We start from the raw sequence: 16,055 nt of genomic DNA on the forward strand, positions 1-16,055 counted from the left end.
ACCTCCTGGGGAGATCAGGGAGTACTCGCTGGCCAGGAAGTGAAAAGCCCACTGAAAGCAAATCAGTTCCCAGCATATAATTCCAGGCTCATTACCCCCAAAGGCAGGCAGAGATGGAGAGGGGGAGCTGAAGCCTCCCCTTAATGAGAAAGCCAGAGAGACATTCCTGACAGAGGATAATTGCAAAACCTCTCATTGCCTCTTCCCACCTCCTCCTCTCCCCCTTGTCTCCATGCAACTGGTAAACTGGGAAGCAATTGAATCACAGTGATTAGGGGCACGCTGACATGCTAGGGGAAATTTGCTGACCTCCAGTCCCTTTTGAGCTGTGACAGTGGGATCTCTGGTCTATGGGGTAAGAAGTGGTGGTTAGCAACAAGACTGTGGAAAAGTTCTCCCAGGCTCATCCTCAAGCTTAGGCGGATTGAATCACTAGTCTGGATAATAGATGAACTAGCAATTAAAAGTCCAGAGTGACTAATGGAAGAGGAAGTTCCTCAAGAGGAGATAATTTCATCCTTTATATTTATTTGCATCTCCTATACCTAACATAAAATAGGGGCTTGGGAAATATTCATTTATTGCCTGTTCAAGCTCTTATTCAAAGAAGGCTCCCATCAATCCACTGGGGACCAGAATGGTCCATGGATGCATGTTGCTACATATTTAGATGTGCATTCTTAAAATTTATTTTCTGAAATCTTAAAATTTTTCTTAAAATTTATTTTCTGAAATCTTAAAATTTTTCTTAAAATTTATTTTCTTAAATCTTGAAATTTTTCTTAAAATTCATTTTCTTACATCTTAAAATTTTTCTTAAAATTTATTTTCTTAAATCTTAAAATTTTTCTTAAAATTCTTAAAATCATTCTTAAAATCAGAGATCTTTTTGGCTATGAGAGCAGATAGGCTCAAATCCTATTTAATGATGCTTAGTAAATGTATATCCTTTGTCAAGTCTATTCACTCCTCTTTGCCACAGGCAACTGCTCAGGACTTAGCAGCACAGGGATGGGCTTGCTGGAGAAAAGTGTCACGGCAGGATTTCCCCAGCAGATGAACTCACACATCCCTCATGAAGATCTGAGAAATAGTGATTGAATGAGCCAAAGGAGGAAGATCTCTCAGAAGTCATCTAATTAAGGAGGTGGCAGTGTAATGAGCACTTCTCCCAATCCAGAGGAGCTGGCTTCAAATCTTGTCTTTGCTACTCATAATCTATGTGGCCTCTGGCAAGTCACAGCCCACTGGGGCCTCGATGTTCTTGTCTATCAAGTTGAGGAGATTGGACAAGATGCTCTCTGACCTCACTCAGAGCCTGGCATTTCCCTTGTGCTATCTGTAGGATCACACGGTAAGAGTGATCAAGGCTGGACTTTAAACTCATATCCTGTTTCAAATCCTGTATTCTTTTGATTGCATAACATGGTTATACTCTGAGATTGATTTCTGGCTTGGTAAAGGGAGATTTGAAAAAAATGGGAATGTGTAGCCTGAAAAAAGAGAAGGTGTGTGTGTATTAATAATGAGCAGCATTTATATAGGTCTTTATGGTTTGCAAAGCACTTTACATGTGCTATCTCATGTGAGCCTCACAACCGCCTTGGAAGGGAGGTGCTATTATTATCCCTATTTTACAGATGAGGAAACAGAGGCAGACAGAGGTTAAGTGACTTGACCAAGGCCATACAACCAGTACATGCCTGAGGCAGGATTTGAACTGAAGACTTCCTGGCCTCAAGACTAGCCCTCTAGCCACTATTCTATACTGTCATACTATCCCTCATTGCCTAAAGGGAGCTGTCCAAAAATACAATTGATTGCCTTGGGAGTCAGAGACCTAAAGTTGTGTGCAATGAAACCAAGGAATGTACTCTATGATGGGCCATTGGGGATCTTCTTTATTCTTCTCACAGTGGTCCTAAAACCATCCTAACCTCTTTGATTGCATCCTCCCCATTGGCCTTCCTTTCCTCTCTGTGCTCTCTGGTTATATTAAGCCCTTAACCCTTCCTTTATGTGAGGAAAATACCTCAAATAGAGACTTTGTGCTTTTAGCATCACTGGCTAGACCAAATCTTTTTTTCAAAAGCCTTCTAACGGTCCCAAACTATTGTGATCAACTGGGAAAACAATATAAATATTATTATTATCCTGCAATCACATGCTGCCCTGGACAAAACACTAGAGAACCAACAAATCCGAGAGCCCTCAAAAGCCACCCAAACCCTGTATTTTGTCTCTAACTACAAAGAAAACAGGGCTCAGCCCACCTTTCATGTTGTGTAACACTACTCTATATCCTCACAGAAGCTCAAATGGGGATTAGAGTTTAGGCTGCAATTTATTTGGGTAGCTTTTTCAGTGGAGGGAGTGTTTCCTTTTGTAGTCATAATTCCTCTTTTAGATGACAAAGAAAAACCATAGCCTTTCATTGTCCAAGCTGATATTTCTGATAAGAGGAGAGATCTGGAGTGCCAAAAGGCTTCCCAACCCCGGGGTAAATTAATTCAACTAATGGAGGCACAGTTTCACATTGGTTTACCTAGAGGATCATCATGTCACGGGATCAGAGATATTTCAGATTGAGATTTCTCTAAAACAGGTGTTCTTAACCTGCTTTTGCATTACAGACCCTTTTATAGACTTAAAAAACACCTTCCACCTTAGAATCAATACTATGTATTGGTTTCAAGGCAGAAGAGTGGTAAGAGCTAGGCAATGGGGGTTAAGGGGATTGAGTGATTCATCCAGGACCACACAGCTAAAGAAGTGTAGGAGGCTAGTTTTGAACATAGGACCTCCTGTCTCTAGCTCTGGCTCTCAGTTTACTGAGCTACTTAGCTGCTCTCCCCCTTTTGGTAGACGAGAGAGAGAGAGAGAGAGAGAGAGAGAGAGAGAGAGAGACAGACAGACAGACAGACAGACAGACAGACAGACAGACACAGAGAGAGGCAGAGATAGAGACAAAGAGACAGAGAGAAACAGAGACAGAGACAGGGAAACAGAGAATCAGGGAATCAGAGACAAAGACAGAGAGAAACAGAAAGATACAGAGACAGACAGGGAGGGAAGGGAAGGGAAGGGAAAGAAAGGAAAAGAAAGGAAGAGAAAGGAAGAGATGGTTGGGGAAGGGAGGGAAGGGGAGCGGTGGAGAGAACAGAACAGAAAGAAGAGACCTGGTGGATAATAATTTATTAATCTACCCTACAACAATATGAGAAACATATTGTTAGATGGCTCAGTGTGGGTCAGCAGTTTGATGTGCAGCCAAAAAAAGCTACCTTGGATGTCTAATAATATTTATTATTATTATTATTATTATTAATATAATACTTTATGGCTTTTGAAATGCTTTAAAATATAATCTCATTTTAACCTCACAACAACCTATGGAGTATTTATTAATATCATCTTCATTTTATAGATGAGGAAACCGAAGCCGAACAAAGCTAATTGAATTGTCCAAGGTCACTCAACTAATAAGTGTCTGAGGCTGGATTTGAACTCAGGTCTTCCTGACTTCAGTCCCAGCACTCTAATCACTGCTCCACCTAGCTGCCAGAGGTATAATTCTTATGAATAAGGAATTAATAGTCCAGTTATACTCTCTCCCAGCCAGATTACATCTGAAACAGCTTATACACCTCATTATGGCATATCCTAGGAAGCTGAGAAGCTGGAAAGCTTTCACTGTGGTGAGAAGTATTAAGTCCGTGTCAAGTAAGTATCAGTGGGAATAACTAGGGGTGGTTAGCACCAGAAGAGAAAACTCAGGGCAGTAGCTGAGGGAGCAGAGGAATGATAGCTCTGTTCATGTCTAGGAAGGGCTGTCATGCTGAAGAAGTATTAGCCTTGTACTCTTTGACCTTAGAGAACAGAACCATTAATAACAGTGGGCATGGCCAAGGAACAAATTTAATTTTGGAATAAAGAAAAAAGCACTAACAAGTAGAGCCATTTTAAAGTGGAATGGGCCACCTCAGGAGGTGATGGGCTCCTCCATCTTGGACACCTATAGGTAGAGATTAGATGACCATTTGTTGAGTATATTATAATGGGGATTCCTTTGGGGCATGTGTTGGGCTCAAGGTCCCTTTCCACTCTCAAGTTCTGTGACAGGTGCTGAATATGTCTATCTCCTTCTAGCCAGGATTAGGTTGTTATTCTACTTGTCCTTTTCCTCTTTGCAAAGTCTAAAGCCGTTCTTATTGATATATTGCATTGTTGCTAAATCTGTACAAAATAGTTAGAAGGTCAGAAGGCAAGGAAAGAGAAGAGAAGCTGGAGTGGGAGGCGGGTGGCTGAAGAGGTGTGACTGTAGAAGGAACATACGGGCAGTAGAGATAAGACTAAAAGTGGCAGAAGCAGGAGGTGAAGAGAAACAGAGATGATGCTGGGAACTGAGGGAGAACCCTTACTCTGCTGACTTCCAGAAATGTCCAGGGTGAGAAAGGCGGCGGTTTCGCTTCGGCAGTTTCTCCAGCATTTCCATGAGCTTGGTGAAGGTTGGTCTCTCTTCCTGCTCAAAAGCCCAGCAGAAAAGAAGAATGTCCTACAAGAGAACCAGACATGAGCAATTAACAAGAAAGAGAACTCCTCTACCCATCACTTCCCACTTTGTTGGGCTGATTTTTGTTTCCAGAATAGAAGGAAAAGAAAACTTTTGGGTTTCCATCTATTTTCCATACCCAAAGGAGACAATTAATATCCAAAGAACATCCCCTTGCAGGTATCTTCTCATTTGAGAGAGGCTAGAAAGAGCTGGAGACTCTTGAGGCTCTTCTCTAATTGTTCTTTCCCTTATACTTTATTTTTTTTGTCAACTTAAACAGTTGATCATCACTTGTACTTAACTATACCTAAGCAGTTATATTTCTTTAAATTTTGCTCTAGTATGGATTTTAACTTATACTGTTTGTGCAAATGTTAATACTTAGAAATCGGCTAATATTCATATTATTTTCACCTTAAAGAATATATGGATATATTATATACATACATTCACATATGTTACCCCCAAAGAGGATCAGGTGTTGGTGGATAACTTTTTTGAACTGAATATAGAATACCCAGGAGGAAATAATTTCCTTTCATGAGCTAATTTTATAAATTCCAAATTATTAAGTTACTTGCCATGCTCATATGTTATCAGAAGCCCTCACAATTTCTATAAGCAGTTAAAATAGTTTTTTACATGTAATTAGGGGAAAAAATGAACGAAATTTTTAAAATGAGATCAGGATTAGAACCCAGAACTCCTATTGGTGGCATATACATGCCTCCTTCCTGTAATATAAGCTCTCTTTCCCCCACATCCCAGCCTGGCACATACCGAGATCTCTTTTCCTAGTCCAATCTGGCTGAGGTTTGGTTTCATTCCTCTTCCCATCTGCCATATTATTGCCTCTGCCGGTTGAGTCTTGTAAGGCCACTCCCTGGCATGGAGTTCATACCAGATTGTGCTGTTGGCACACAGTTTTTGAAGAAGTGTTAGTATGGTTGTCATAGCCCCATCGCTTCCCATATTCCTCATTCCCAAGCCTTCCATCAGTCATTTTCCTACTACTCTACTTTCAGGACTTAAATAAAATAGTAAATATTCAGAAGTGTTCTTCAGAAGATTGCCACCTCCCTGGCCTAGACTGCCATGCTTTTGTTTTTGTCATCATTGTTAACTTGTTCTCATTCTTTTTGATAGGGCCCATATAAATACGGTTTTGGGATAAATTGCTATCCAATGATTATTCTACATTTAATATTCTATGAACTAGAATGCAGATAGATAAAATGACTGCTGTTTGTAATGGACTATGGTAGACTTTATTTTTGCTATTAGCTAGAGGAGTCTGTGTTAGGTGAATACTTCAAGGCCTTCAGTTAAGATCTCTTCCAATATCATATTTAGTTCATCTAATCTTTAGGGTTTAGGTAATGGAATAGTTTCTTGTAATTGCTTTGCATTATTGTTAATATATTGTAGCCTCTGGAGCTGAGGATATCACTGACAAGATGTAGTATTCAATTATTGTCTATAATAGGTAAGATGTTTCCAGTTTTTCTTTGATGTTGTAACTGCTGCAAAAAGAAAAGTATTCCTTTCTTCCATCCATATCATGTCCACTTGTAGAATCCTAGTTTTAGAGCTAGGAAGGAGTTCAGAAGCTCTCTAGTCCAGTGCTCTTATTCAATAGAGAAGGAAACTGAGTGGAGTGACTTGCCCAAGATTACACAGATGGAACATATAGATTCTGGAATCTGAAGCCAGATCTTCTGATTCCAAAGCCAATTTCCTTTCCATTGTATCACACTGCTTTTTCATGATTTCCTAGCTCTAGTGAGTAGTGCTGTCTATACCAAAGCAATTCTGAGAAGTGGGGTATTAATTGTTCTGTGCTATGTGATACCAGAACAAAGAGGAATAACATTTACCCCACAGATTTGTGCTTCAAGCTGATCATCACAGTGATTCCAAATAGGGTTAGTCTTAGGACCTGTTACAATGCACTGTCCATGGTTCTGATGACACCAATGGTACTAGGAGAATTCAATCAATATTTCAGCATTTCTGGCAGACCTTTATATTTACCATAGCAGCACACAAACTCCCCACTGTACACCATCCTGGCTGTCATTCTCTCCTCCTCATCCCTTATTCTTGCCTCTCCCTACTTCATGAAATAGATGATAGGTAGGGCTCTGGAGAGGATGTTGTTTCTACTACAATTACTATGCTAAAAATCCTTTCCTTACTGACCTGAGGGACCGTCATAAGATTCCAATGCAATAAAGCTTATTCTAAAACAAAATAAAACATCTTGAAAACAAAACAAAGCAAAAAATAGGAACCCAATTGAATGAAGTGTATTAAAGTGATACCAGGTTTGATACAGTGGAGGGTGTACTGGAGTTGGGCTCAAGAAGACCTCTATTCAAATTCTGTCTCAGATGCTATCTTTATGATTTTGGAAAAGTATTTTCCCTGATCTAGGTCTTAGTTCTATCTTTTTTATCATGATGGAGTTGGGCTAAATGGCTTCTAGTTCTAGATCAGTTATCCTTTATTCTATAATTGCATAAAAGGCTGTCTTTTGCTTCTAGATCCAGTGATTGCACCTCAGTAAGTTCTAGAATATTTTTATTCAATTATTCCCCTTCCCCTTCCTAATTTTCCTCTCCTTCATTTCCATTGTACCTCCATTCCCAGACTTCAAGTATAAGATGTTAATACTATTTTTTTTAATTCAAAGCCCAAATTTCTCAATTTACTACTGAGAAGAAAGCCCAAAATGCTAGTTGCCTCCTACTAAGAAGCTTGAGCTCTCATCAGAGGCAGTTCCTTCATCTACTAGCCCACTGGGTCAGTGCTGAATGAATACCCCAAGGTAAAAGATCTGGGGCAACTAAGTTCCCCAAATGGCAGAGGACACAGTAGTGGCTGGAAATGATTTCAGTGATCTTTGCCAAGACAGTGGACAACACAACAGCCCTCAACAGACACATAGCCACAAGTTGAATTCAAGCTTCTGTAGAAACAACTCACACCTAATTGGTGAGGGAACAAAGAGTTCCAAGTTGTTAAGCATTCAACAGTGCAGAGGAAGAAGGATCATTAAAATTCATTTTAAAACATATTTTAATGGGAAACTCACTTAAAAGGAGAAAAAAAACTTAAAAATTGAGGAGAAAACCATTTGCTTGAGGCCTGATTTGATAAGGTCTCTTAATTACTTCTTTGCTAAAGTTATCCTAAAAATATACAGGTTTAATTATTGCATTTTTTTTTCAAATAGACATATCTAATCAGATAAAGACTTTGGTATAAACTAATCAGTACATACTGCAGTCTTCAAGGTTCCCAATGTGACAGCTGATAAGAACCGAGATCTATTAGACAGAAGAGTCTACACTAGAATTTGTACAGATGTATAAACATTTTTCCAAAAAGTAATTCTTAAAATAATACCTTTATGATAAGAATGAGAACCCATTCCCCTATTTGTATAGAGGCACTTTTAGATTTATTACTTAGTTTAGGAATTCATCACCGAATAGCCAATCTTTTGTTTATGAACATCTCTGTACATAGTTGGGTTGACCAGCTGGCTAAGTCCATTTCTGGAATTACATTCTATCATAATGTAACCTGATTAAACTTAGGTTTGATTAACATAACCTTCAAGAAGCTAGGGTCATTTCTATCTTCTTAAATAGCTCTGGAGTAGAATGTAAGGTTATCTCAAGAAATTCAAACAGTCCCTCTATGACATAAGTAGAATAGATATTATAATTCCCATTTTTCAACTGAGAGAGCTAAGATTGGGGAGAAGTGATGGAATTCATTCAAGATTAAATAGTGAGTTCAATGGAAGATCTTGCATCTAGGTATTTAGGTGTTTGAACTCCTAGACCTGGGTTCTTTCTGTTGCATATGTGGACCATGCTTAGTGATAGAGATTTAAACTCATGTCTAGGAATAAATGGGTGATGATTAGAGCAATATCAGGAATACCAACATGCTTTATGTATCCTGGTGTTCTTTCCCCAATTGTAGCATCCAGCCAAGTTAACAAGCAATTTTTAAGCACCTACTAGACACCAGGTTCTGTGCTAAGCACTGGGCATAAAAAGAAAAGTAAACACAGTCCCTGCCTTACATACTGATGGTGGTGGTGGGGCACAACATCCAAACCACTATGGACAAACAAAATATAGATAGAATAGATTGAAGATAGTCTCAGAGGGAAGGTACTAAAGTGAAGGAAGACCAGTAAAGGTAGGAAGAATCACCAAAGGATGATTTGGGGAAATGTGCTTCCCATCCACAATGTAGCCCCCCAAAAGTCTGGGATGTGATCTACTTACCCAAGTGCAAACACGTCTGAGTGCTTAGAAAAGGGGAGCTTGTCCTCCTCTGTGTCAGGGGAGAGCTGACGGATGATTTCTGGAGCAAGGTGGCACAGCCAACCATTCTGGATGCGTAGTTTGTTCTCCCTCCTGGAAAATCAATAAAAATTAATAAAATCAATAAAAGTTAATAACCTCCTGGGCATTGCCAGTCTGACCCGAGTCATTTGTGCTTAGCTGAGCTAATAAACATTTATCAAGTGGTGCTAATTATGTTGCAGACACTATACTAAACACTAGGGGCACCATCAATGGCAAATGTAGTTTCCCTCAAGGGGCTTATATTCTAATAGTGGAAACTACATGTGGATCACTAGATACATATAAAACACAATCAGAAGAGATGAAAGTAAGCTCATAGAGAATGGAGAGTGGAGTAGGCGTCCTACAGAAAACAGGAATTGGAGCTGTCTAGTTTCAGGGTACCATCATATATCCTCCAAAGCCCTCCTGTTTCTTTTTATTCTAGAACTGCTTAAAATTTGAGTTCAGGTTAGAATAAAGTAGCCTGATTAAAATTTTAGGAGACATTAGTCTGTACCATGAGACTTTTCTGTGCTCGAGACTAAACTTAAGGGAGGGGAAAGAAGGAAATGACATTCACCGGAAGGTGGGCAAAATATATTCTCTTCTCTTATTCCCTTTTCTATTCTTTATATGCTGTTTTAATAAAGTTGTTCTATTTTAAATGCTTTGGGTAACCTGATGCTTACAGGGGAAATAAAGGATACTTGTTAAGTGCTGGAAATAAGATAAATTGAGTTATTCCTAAGTTCTCCCCCGGAGGAGAAAAATATTCCTGAGACATAATTGAGAAGCTTTCAAAATTGAACCTTATGTGTCCATATAAAAAAATTCATATTTTTCCTGTACCTATCACTTCTTTGATACAGGAATGACTCTCTGAAATGGAAAATTCCCTTACCAGTGTAGGTTGACAATATATATATGTAAATTATCACATTTATATGGCAGATATACTGTCTTTCATTATATAGTATTACACATATTAAACACATGGGGTAGCTAGGCAGCACAGTAGACAGAGTGCTAGGTCTGGATTCAAGAAGATTCCTCTTCCTGAGTTCAAATCTGGCTTCAGATACTTACTAGCTGAGTGAATCTGGGCAAATCACATAACCCCATTTGCTTCAATTTCCTCATCTGTAAATTGAGCTGGAGAAGGAAATGGCTAACTAGCTGTGCCACCCTGGACAAGACACTTAAAACTGTTGGCCTCAGTTTCCTCTTCTAGAAAAAGAACTGGAGAAGGAAATAGCAAACCACTCCAGTATCTTTGCAAAGAAATCCCTCAAAAGTACACAACTGACACAACTGAAATATAACAACAGCTTTATACACATAAATGAAATAAGAACTTTAAAACATAAATAGCATATTACATATCTGTAAATGATCTGGGATATTATCATTATGGGGAACTCCTGGTATGAGGACTCCTTCTACCAAATCAGATTTTAACCTATCCAGGACATAGTAAATAAATTCCATAGAGTATTCCCTTCCTCTCTTCGATTTTAGACTTTTTTAAGATTTAGCTCAAATACCTTTTATAGAAGGCCTTTCCTGGTTGCCTCAGATAATAGTACTTTCCTTCATCCAAGTTTTTTTTTATTTCTTTTACATATATGTTGAATATACCTGTATGTGTGCTGATTGCCTCTTTTGATAGAATGTAAATTCCTGAGGACATGGGCTATTTCACTTTTATCTTTAATAATAATATTGTACTTATATCGTGCTTTAAGTTTGCTGAGTGTTACAAATATTATCTAATTTTGTCCTCACCATAACCTTTGTAGAGAGGTGCTTTTGTTATCTCCATTTTATGGATGTGGAAACTAAGGTAGACAGAGCTCCAATGACTTACACAACTAGCAAGAGTCTGAGGAAGTATTTAAACTTAGGTCTAGTACTCTATCCACTTCCTACCTGCCTATCAATGCTTGGCATATAATATTTAATAAACATTTATTTAATTGAATTAAGTTGAAGTATAAAGTAGGGGATATATGTTTAGATGGAAGTTTCTGAAACTTGTTGCTTAATTAAATGACTTGTCTGAGGTTCCATAGCTAGTAAGTGTTAACAGAGGTATTTAGATCATAGGCTCACCAGATCAAATTGCTTACCATCTCTGAATGGGGAAGAGAAGGGAGGAATTCAGATGGCTTGGATCTTATAATTTTGGAAGACATGATGAAAATTATTATTTTATGTAATGGGGAAAATAAAATATCTTTGATTAAAAAATCAGAGGTTCAGAGGTGTAGAGATAGAAGGAACCTGAGAGGCCATCTAGTCCAACTCTATTTTACAGATGAGTAAACTGAGTTCCAATGATAAGGAAATAATTTGCCTTGAAATCTAGGTCTTTCTGATGCCAGACTAGCATTATATCCATTAAATCATGTTGTCTTGTATACAATAAGTACTTAATCAATGAACTCAATTAAACTGAATTTGACCTAAAAAAAAGAAACATAGCTGGTGATTAATATTTATTTTCCAGGGACGTGATGACGGAGAATATGCTCACAAAGGTTGTCTAACACCTCTTGCCATCACTAGGATAGTAATATGCTGAAATATATGTATATGTTATACTTTAGGTATTAAGAAACTTAATTGGACTTATCTCTTCCTCGTCTTATAGCCTTATCTCCACGTGAGGATCTTACAATAGAAATGGAGGTGGAAAGATGGGTGGTAGGAAGAGGAACACAACAGGAATTTGTGCTAGGGAAGCAGAAAGAGCAATGCCACTAGAATGAGTGGACCTGCCATCAGTCACTATCCCTGACTCTTACTCCTTTCGTGACTTGGGTGAGTAAGTCAATAGCTCCAAGATATCAGTTCTATCATCTATAAAATGAGGAGGGTTGGACTAGATGGCCTCTGAGGTTCCTCCCACCTTCATCTTATTAGAGATGGACTTGAACTTCCATTCTGTGCTCTTATGCAATCCTTACCCTTTAGCCCCCAGCAGTGTGCCTTATGTATAGTGTATTGGTTGATTTGGCCAAATTCTGTCCTGCCATGACTTTTTCTCCATCCAACCCCCAATCACTGGAATATTCTCTTCATCCTCCCCTTAATTGCTTCCTTCAATGCACAGCTCAGCTACTAATTCCTTCAGGGTACCCATTTTTATCCTCCAACTGATAATTCATTCTTTCTTTCTGGAAATGAGTATTATTAGGATGGATAGATGGGTTAGTGGATATAACCAGGTCTACAGACAGAAGGTCCCAGGTTCAAATCTGTCCTCAGACACTTCCTAACTGTGTGACCCAGGGTAAGTCACTTAACTAATTGTCTAGCCCTTACCACTCTTCTGCCTGGGAACCAATACAGAGTATTGATTCTGAGATGGACAGTGTTTAGAAAAATAAAAAAAAAATTACTATCATTATTATTTTGCATGTTTGAGTATTATTATTTTGTACTAACACATGTTTGAAAATTACATCCCCCAAGTAGAATGCATGTTACTCGAAGACAGAGACTGTTTATTTTTCATCTTCATATCTCCTAATGCTATGCCTGACAAACAGTAGGTACTTGTTAATTTCTTTTTTTTAATAAAATATATTATTTTTTAGAAAAATTTTCCATGGTTCCATGATTCATGTTTTTACTTTCCCCTTCATGCCCCCATAGACTTGTTCATTTCTTAATGAATAATTAAATGCATTGTGTCCCTTTTCTGGGTCTCAGTTTTCTCACTTGAAAAGTGGAAGCGGGGTTAGACTAGATAGCCTTTATGATCTCTTCTGGTCTCATATTTATGATCCCATCACCTCTCAGGGTCTCAGGTTTCTCATTTGTAAAATTAGGGGGTTGGATTAGATAGTTCTTACGGTTTTTTCCAGCTCTCAGTTTCCTAATTTGTAAAATGAGGGAGCTAGACTATCTAGGTGGTCTCTATGGACCTTTCTGGCTCCAAATCCATGATCCTATGTGTATGGAAGCATCTTGAAGTCAGGTACCATTTTTGTCTACATGTATTCTAACCCCAACACAGTCCTTGGTGCATTAAGTTTCATTTAATAAATATTTGCTGAAATCAGATGATAGGCTCACGAGACATTCATGGATAAAGTGACCTAGTCTTAAAAAATAATAGAATACATTCCAGGGCCAAACAGAAATGCTTCTTTCTTTTGCCCAATTATTCCAATCTTTGTAGTTGCTGTTTGGCCATATGGTCAGTCTCTTTAGTAAGGGGCTAGGAGCTAGGGAAGGCAGGCCAGTGAAGGGGTATAAGGCCTGAGGGACCCAAACTTTCTCAGTTCACAGACCACAAAATCACAAACAGACCTTTTAATTTTGCTTACTCTGGCCACATGTCTTCTTCTAATTATTGAGGAAAATGCCTTCGTGTGCATTGGAAATTCCAGATGTGCATTCTGGATATGGGGTTGGACATGACCCTGAGCTTATACCTCCTTCACCCACCTCCTCCTTCCCCTAAAGCTCTCTACTATGCAATCTTTTTTCAGTGTAATTAGCCAGTTGGTGGACAAGTCCATAGAGAATTCTCTGGGTTATGCTGCACAGTCTGGTGGAGCTAGAGGCAGGGGAATTGCAACTTCAAAACCCACCACACTGCAAGAGCCAAAATAAAGACTTTTCTTTTGATGGAAAGGCATTAAATGAGCATCGCCACTCTCTCGCCCCCATCTCTGCCTACAAAACAGTCCTATTAGCTTAAACAACTTGGAAAAGAAAGAGACCTGAACTTTCTCTCCTGTGGCATCTCAATTCCAACCAGTCTTTTAATGAGGAAAGATGCCTGCTCTCATTAGCACAGGGCTTGAGTAAGTTGGGAGTTTTCAGCCTTGAACTAGAATCCAAAAAGGCTCAGAGAGATGTGAGCTAGATACTAGTGTAGTTCTGGCGGATTTGGAATGGGTCAAATGCCCAGATTCCGTATACTTGGCATTATTTCTTAACGTGACACCAACTTGGAGGGAGGTCTACAGTGGAGGACCCCAAGGATCTGTCCTTGGTCCTGTGCTATTCAACATGTTTATGAATGATTCACATTAATGCCATGCTCATCAAATAAACAGATGGAACAAAGCTGGGAGACCGGCTAACACATTGTATGTCAGAGTCCAATTTAGAAAGAATCTTGATAAGCTCTGCTTCTGACTTTCTGGGCTTGCCACCATGCCTCAGCTGCTGTCTTATCCTGAAATTTGCCTCAATGCTTGGAGCCTCCTCAGACTGCCAGGTGTGAGATCCATCTGCTATGGTGGCTCCTTTCTTTCCTCTCTCACATTGATGAGTCCTCCTGGGCTCTCCATTTTGGGGAGGAGAACAGGCTATACAACTTTCATTTCTCTTCTGGCTATGCTTTTGACTTTTGGACTTTAATACCAACCCCCACCCATTTCTTTTAGTTGTTATCTTCTCCTCCATTAGAGTGTAAGCTACTTGAGGGCAGGGACTGTTCTTTATTTTGGCTTGTATTTATATCCCCAATGCTTAGTACAATGCCTAGCACATAGTAAATACTTTACAAAAAATTCCTGCCTTGCCTTGACTATTCAAACTTGGGTGCAAATAGAAGTGGCTTCATTCTATTAAATGAAATTAATAGAAACTTAAAGGTGTCAAGTTATACTTTGGGCTTATAGAAAACTAACTTCACAAATTGAGGATAGGAGATGCATGCTTTCAACAACAAAAAAGGATGTGAAGACTTTAGTAAATTTTAAGTTTGGCCAACAAGTAACATGGTGGTCAAAAAGGTTAATCTGATCAAGGCTATAAGGAACCACAGAGATGATCTAGTCCATACACTAGTAAGGTACATAAAAACAAAACAGCCAAAGAAGATCAGCACCTTCTCTTTAACTTGCAGTACTGTAGAGATGCCAAGAGCACTGAAATTAAAAGACTGCCCAGGGTCACATCACCAGTATGTGTCACAGTCAGAACTTGAACCCAGATCTTCCCATCCTGTGAGGTGGCTTTTCATTCACCAAGCCACACTACCTGTGGGACTGTAATCATTACAAAAACAATAAAGTGCCAAATAACACTCTGTTATAAGACTTGATCTTCAGCTAACTTTAATGAGCTCCTTCCTGGAAAGTGTTACTCTAAATAAAAGATCCAGTTATAAGAAATGTTGTGGAACAGGAGAAACTCAGTCTATAATTAATTTCAATTCAACAAGGATTAATCAAATGCCAGTATGTGCCAGCCATCTAAGACACTGAGGATATAAAGATTAAATATAAAAAATAGTTCTTGTTCTCAAGGAGCTCACATTCTGTTGGGAGGAATGGATGACATAGTATGGAGGCATGTACATTAAAAAAAATTACAAAGTAAATGCAAAGTAATTAGAAAAAAATGATTTATAATTGAAGATAGATAGAGAAGCTCCTGCTCCATGGAGGGAACATTTAAACTGTTTCTTGAATGGAGCTAGGGATTCTAGGAGGCAGAGCTATGGCTATGGAGGAAATGCATCCTAGGGCTAGAAGGAGTCTATGCAAAGGTTCCAAGAGGCAGGAGATGAAATATCAAATGTAGACAGTTTGGCTGGAATATAGCACCCAAGACTGGAGAGTAATGGAAGTCAGCCTGGAATTCAATAGATGAAAGGTCTTTGACAGTAGGGAGGTTTAATTCTTTCCCTTTGTTTCTCTAGCACCAAGCATAGTACATAGTGGTGCTTAATATTTGTTGATTGATTGACTTATTGATGCAAAAAGGTGCTTAGTGGTGCTTAATTAATGCTTATTGATTTACTTATTGCTACATCATTGAACATAGTGGTACCTAATAAATGCATGTTGATTAGATTGATTAATTGATCCATAGTGGTACATGGTGGTGCTTAATAAATGCTAGTTGATTGATTAGACTTAGTGATTAAAAAAATAGGATGGATCCCAGTTGAGGAGAGCTTTATATACTAAACAGAGGCATATATCTTAGAGGATATAGGAAGCCCCTGAAGCCTCTTGATCAAGGAATGAGATGCTCAGTCCCTTGTCTAGAATGATCAACATGGCAGCTGGGTGGAGAAGTAATTGGAGAGAGGAGAGACTGGAAGAAGGGACATTAATTAGAAGGCTGTTGCAATAGTATAGGCATGAGGT

The 16,055-nt window shown here is 38.8% G+C and overlaps 1 protein-coding gene across 1 annotated transcript in view; it reads right to left on the reverse strand.

The window, feature by feature from the left end:
- Positions 1-4,417: 4,417 nt before the first annotated feature.
- The window catches only part of KSR2 (kinase suppressor of ras 2), a 195,708-nt gene continuing 184,070 nt past the window's right edge, over positions 4,418-16,055 (reverse strand). Inside the window, exons 10-12 of the mRNA XM_044685446.1 lie at positions 8,866-8,997; positions 5,336-5,465; positions 4,418-4,555 (exon numbers count right to left, since the gene is read on the reverse strand). Coding sequence (XP_044541381.1) covers positions 4,418-4,555; positions 5,336-5,465; positions 8,866-8,997 — 400 coding nt within the window. The remainder of the gene's footprint in view (positions 4,556-5,335; positions 5,466-8,865; positions 8,998-16,055) is intronic.

This window comes from Gracilinanus agilis, chromosome 1 (assembly GCF_016433145.1).
Source record: "Gracilinanus agilis isolate LMUSP501 chromosome 1, AgileGrace, whole genome shotgun sequence".
Lineage (NCBI taxonomy): Eukaryota > Metazoa > Chordata > Mammalia > Didelphimorphia > Didelphidae > Gracilinanus > Gracilinanus agilis.